At 33.3% G+C, this 6,000-nt stretch overlaps 1 protein-coding gene across 1 annotated transcript in view; it reads left to right on the forward strand.

Annotated features, from left to right (window-relative positions):
* The window catches only part of TYR (tyrosinase), a 191,681-nt gene extending 186,525 nt beyond the window's left edge, over nt 1-5,156 (forward strand). Inside the window, exon 5 of the mRNA XM_031961428.1 lies at nt 4,930-5,156. Within this exon, the coding sequence (XP_031817288.1) occupies nt 4,930-5,156 (227 nt within the window). The remainder of the gene's footprint in view (nt 1-4,929) is intronic.
* The last annotated feature ends 844 nt before the right edge of the window (nt 5,157-6,000 follow it).

Here is a 6,000-nt window from a genome sequence, read left to right on the forward strand (position 1 = left end):
AGAATACTAGTACTTGGAATTCTAAGTGAACAAGAGCACATAACTAGTAAGTGTAATGTGTTGACAACTGAACTCCATTTGATTCTTAGTTTCTTTATATGTGATATAGGAATAATACTTACACTATAGGAAACATTGATCTGATAGTCAGTTAATAAAGAATAAGCTTCCTGCTCAGGGTAAGACCAACTGAAAATTAATCTGGAGATACAGCTTAAATGAATATTCCACAATTGAGTTTCAGGAAACAGATCTGGATCTAAAATCAATCAATGAGTCACAAAACAATCTTGATTAAATGAATAACAAAAATGAAATTTGGTTCCAGAGGGGAAAAAAAAAAATTCATTTAGAGGACAAAAGGAGAAGGAAGACACTGTATGGGGCAATATGGTATTGTAAGATCCTTCTGAAGACACCCAAACTTTTTTCCATTTAGAATACTAAGAAGACATTTTTGCTCTCAGATACTTCATTAACACAATCTGAAATCTATCAAAAGAGATATTTTATGAATAAAACTCTTTAGAAAGCAACTTTCTCTAAAAGGATTTACAAGATGCCTCAGTTTTCCTAGAGGCAATATCATGTAATACAATTATCATGTTATCCCACAGTTAGTTCCCTTTTAATCTTGTGACCCAGTTTCTGATATCTCGCTGGGGTCTCCAAAATGTAATGCTGGAAAAATTGAGCAAGACAGAGATTAGAGAACAATTTAATAGTTTATTAAATGAAGAGATTTTCTGGGACCAAATGATCCATGTTTGGTCCCAGGGCTGAACGAGACTATCATCTCAAAGAATCCACCCCCGAGTATGGGAACAGCAAGATTTTTTATAGGATAATAAGAACAATAACATAATGGGGGTGGTATCTGCATGGGGATAACCTAATGGGGGAGGCAACTAGGATGACACAATGGAAGGAGGTACTAAAGAGGCTGCTGATATTCTAATGATGTCTAAAATGGATAGACCTTTATCCTATCAAACATTAAGAAGGAATGATTATAGCCCAAAGACATAAAACCTTTATTTCATCAAACATTGAGAGGGAAACGTTATAACCTGAGGCAGAATAACTAAATAGGACAATTGGAGAAACTGGGTCTGGACATTAAAAGGGAACTGTGGCATAACAATCAAATACTGTCCAGCCAACAGCATTGCAGTTTTTAGAGTAGAGAGACCCAAAACACACTTATGTGAAACTGGAACTATGACAGAGTAAAATATAACGGGGAAGTATTTAACAAAATAAAAATACAGACATATCTCATTTTATTGTGCTTTGCTTTGTTGCATTTCAGAAAGATTACATTTTTTACAAATTGGAGATTTACAGCAACTGTATATTGAGCAAGTCTATCAACACCATTTTTCTAACAGTACATAATCACATAGTGCTTCTGTGTCACCTTTTGGTAATTCTTGCAATATTTCAAAAGGTTTCATTATTATATCTTTTAGGGTTATCTGTGATGGGTGATCTTTGATGTTATTATTGTAATTATTTGCATGCACTACAAACCCAACCCATATAAGATAGCAAACTTAATTGACAAAAGTTGCGTGTGTTTTAATTGTTCTACCAGTTGGCCATTTCCCATCTGTCTCCCTCTCAGGCTTTTCTATTCCCTGTGATACAACAATATTGAAATTAGACCAAATAAAAGCCCTGCAATGGCTTCCAAGTGTTCAGGCAAAAGGAAGAACTAATAGACAAAGCAAACTTCATTGTGGTCTTATTTTAAGAAATTGCCAAAGATCACTCCAATCTTCAGAAACCACCACCCTGATCAGTCAGCAACCATCATCACTGAGGCAAGACCCTCCACCAGAAAAAATGATTAGAAGTCACTGAAGGCTCAGATGATGGTTAACATTTTAAAAAATAATAAAATATATTTAATTAAGATAGATGAATTGTAATTTTTAGACATTATAGACTAGAGTATGATTTAAAAATAATTTTTATATGTATTGTGAAACCAAAAAATTCATGTGACTTTCTTATTGTGATATTCAGTTTACTGAGATCATCTGGAATCAAATCCACAATTTATCTGAAGTATGCCTGTACAATAAAACAAGATTATGATAATCTGTGATTTTCTAAGTCAATATGTGGCCTGCAGAGATATTCATTTATAGTTTAATGGTCCCCATTTCTATATGAGTTTGACACTATTGATGTAATAGATAAAGAAACTACCTCCTCCAAGAAATTTTTGGTTCAAACTCTAACCCAACACATACTGGCTGTGTGACCCATGTAATTCATTTAACCTATCAATTGTCTAAACAACTCTCTACAATTGCATATTGCAGAAACATTGCCAAACTGCATCAGCGGTAGGAGTTTCCTCACCCTGTGGCCTTAAGAACACAAATCCAATAACACTTTAGCATTATTTTCTAATGGCTCATTAAGACAATTTGAAAAGCAATGAGTTTTGATTGCAGAAATGGAGAAGAAACAAAGAAAGATAATTTTGGAATTCAAATTTGCTAAGTATTTAATATCAATAATAAATCAAAATCTCTATATTCAATATGGGACAATTTATTGGAGAAGGAGAAGATCTGATGTAGTGCAGATCAGCACAAAGAAACCAAGTGACTCACCTAGTTTTAGAGAGCTAATTTGTGTCTCAGACTATATTTGAACTCAGATTTTCCTGATACCAGGCTCAGAACTCCTGTTATACCAGCAGTTGCCTCTAGAAAATAGTATATTTATCTACTTCTCCCCCTTCAGAAGATTGTATTCATTGTCCCTATATTCCAAACCAAAATACCTCTTTTTGCATGCCAATTCTCCCATATGAGTTAGAACATAAATTCCTTGAAGGAGGGACTGTTTTACTTGTTTCTATCTCTGGTACATAGAAGATAGATTTATCTCTAGTAACTGATTAAGCAAACATTTGTTTATTCATTCGATAGATCTTTAAACTTTGCAAAGTTTCATTTCAGTTCATTTCAGAAAATTGCATTTGAGTCTCAACTCTGTAAATTGTCTATACTACTATATTCCCATTTTACACATCACTATACTGAGGTTCAGGCAAATTAAATAACATACTTGTCATCATACAGTGTCTAAGAAAGGATTCAAACTTGGGTCTCTGAGTCTCTCTCTTGATTCCAAGATAGAAAGAAAATAATCATTTTGATCATTTTCAGAAATTTTCTTTCAAGTAAGAGGAGATTGCAGTTGACAATTTACTTTAACGACATCCAACCAATATTGACAATAAAGAGAAGACGGGTTTCCCTTACTTTCTAACATAACATTGATTTTTTTTAAAGTTAATCAGAAAATAGAATTCAACCTAGAATGACCAGTTCTATCCTATTTCATGACATGTGCTATGCTTTTGACAAGGTAAAGTTTTGGAGGGATAGGAGAAGACTTCAGTTTTCCTTAGTTCACCCATACATAGGATGCTAATTAATCATATTCTAGGACTTAAAAGAAAAGAAAAAGAAACCTAGACTCCCCACTTTCCCCTATAACTGTGATTTTGCCACTCTCTGTACCTAGAATATTCTTCTTTCCATCATTTAAGGGTCACTAAATGATACTCTCAAACAACTACATAGGATAGTTGGTAGATTTCAGGACTAAGAAACATTTGACTCTGAATCCTGGTTCTTAGTTGTGTAATTTGGGGCAAATTACTTACCCACTCTTGATCTCAGTTTTTTTTTTTCCAAAATTTAAAATGGGGAAAATAATATTTTATTCCTAACAAGGATTTTGTATCCAGTGGGGTAATATATGTAAAATGTTGTACACATCAATCAACAAATATTTATTAAGAATCTATTATGTCAGGTATATTATCAGTAGCAGTGCTATATACATCAATAAATAAATATTTATTAAGCACCTGTTATGTGCCAGGTAAGTAATAGGCACTAGAGAGAAAAAAAAAAGAATGAAGCAATATCCATATACAAGAGACTTGCATGATGGTCCTCATTTTTATTGTTATCAAGAATAATGATAACAAATATATCACAAATAATAAAGCCTTCTTTGATCTGCCAAGCCAAAAGTGATTTCTTCTCTCTTTGCCATTTCTTAGCACTTTATACCTACATAGGGTATCCTTACTATTCTATTTTTGTATTATATTTATTTATGTAAATTTTTGCTGTCTTCTGCCATATTATAAGTTCACTGACATTTATTTTTAAGACTCCACAGGGTTTTGTACAAAAACATCAATCAATATTTTTCTTAATGAATGAATGAATAAATGAAGAGTACTTGGGGATAATCTTCCAGTTGAAGATAAAACCTCACATTTTCATGTTAATAAAACACTTTCATCATAACAGCTCTGTGGGGGAAGAGATTTATTATTTTTTTCAAAACTATTTTTTTATGATTTATTATTTTATAGATTTTTCCAAATGGTTTTAGGACAATAAACTTGTGAAAGTGGTATTACAAATTTTGCTTAAATTTACATATGTATATTTCTATATACATTTTTCTAGAGAGAGCTGAAATGCAGAGGCCTAATTCAATTTATTCAGCAAGACATAGTTAATGAAAATGAGAATTGAGATTTGACCTTACACCAATTCAAGTGCCTTTCCTCTCCTATAACTTACCTTTGTTCCCTTCCATCAATAGATAAAGAGATTGTTGTAAAATGTGCAGATTTTACAACATGCAATACAGCAACTCATTCTACATACAGCCTCTCCTGATCCCCTGGCTGTCATTACCAGCTCTCTCCACTACATTATTGTATTTATTTTGCATATACATATTCATCCCATATAGATTTTGAGATTCATTTCTTTCATTGCAGTCTGAAAACCTAGTACAGTAATTGGTAAAAGGTGGACTCTTAATAAATTTTTATTCATAAATTTATTAATTCTAAATATCTTCTTTTTTCAGCACCTGACTTCTTTCAAGAATTTGTTAGGCCTTATTTGGAGCAAGCAAGTCAGATTTGGCAATGGCTTGTTGCAGCTGCTGCCTTTGGAGGGGTGATTACTGCAGTCATCATAGGGCTTTCCAGCCTCTTGTGCCAAAAGAAGAAAAAGAAGTTCTCAGAAGAAGAACAACCCCTGCTCACAGAGAAAGAAATCTACCTTAGTGGGGCTTATCATACTAACTTTTAGAAGCCTCTGGGAAGGAGATAGTGAGTGGTATAAAGGCCTTTCACTAAAGTCTCTAAGTCAAGGGCAAAATGTTACATGGTTATAGAGGGGTGTGACCCTGACAAATCATCTTGGTTGTCTTGGGAGATGCTCAGCATGAAAATGTAGGATGCAATATGGTACCACATCTGTTCAAAAACATTAGCCTACAAATGTATTTTCACGATTCCCCCTGGAAGATTCCTGGGAGCTAAATATTCTTCAGGAAAGCTTGCTAGTATGAACTGTGTAACTACTTGGTATAGCCATATTAAAGACTCCCTTGAAACCACTATGATTTTGTTTTTATTTTCCCCCCTCATCTGCTATTTTAATGGCAGACTTCATTTCCAATAAGAGCTCCCACTTGCATAGTGTTATAAATGTGACAAAGCACCTTTTCTCGCAATACCCACATTAGAATAGTCTAAGTAGGATACTGAGGCTGGAAACTTTATATATGGGAAATTAAAATAATTTGATAAATTTATTAATTATACATGTTACAGGATTGACAGACTCTGAGTTTAAATTTCATATCTGTCATATACTAGCTGTGTTGAATTTCTAGGCACCTCTATTCTCATCTTTAAAATAAAGAGGTTGTCATAGAAAACATTCAAGATTTCTTTAAGTTCTATCTATGATTCTGGGATATTTATGCCAAAGGTCATGAGTTTGATAGGAGAAGAGTCAGGTTTTAGATCTGAATCTTCCAATTAAAAGACCAGAATCTCTTTCTGTTTCACTGTGGAGACTATTGCTACCTTTTTTCCTAAAGATTTCTGATATTAATACAATAACAGCAAATCACATATCATTGAAA

This window comes from Sarcophilus harrisii, chromosome 3 (assembly GCF_902635505.1).
Source record: "Sarcophilus harrisii chromosome 3, mSarHar1.11, whole genome shotgun sequence".
In the NCBI taxonomy this organism is placed as follows: Eukaryota; Metazoa; Chordata; class Mammalia; order Dasyuromorphia; family Dasyuridae; genus Sarcophilus; species Sarcophilus harrisii.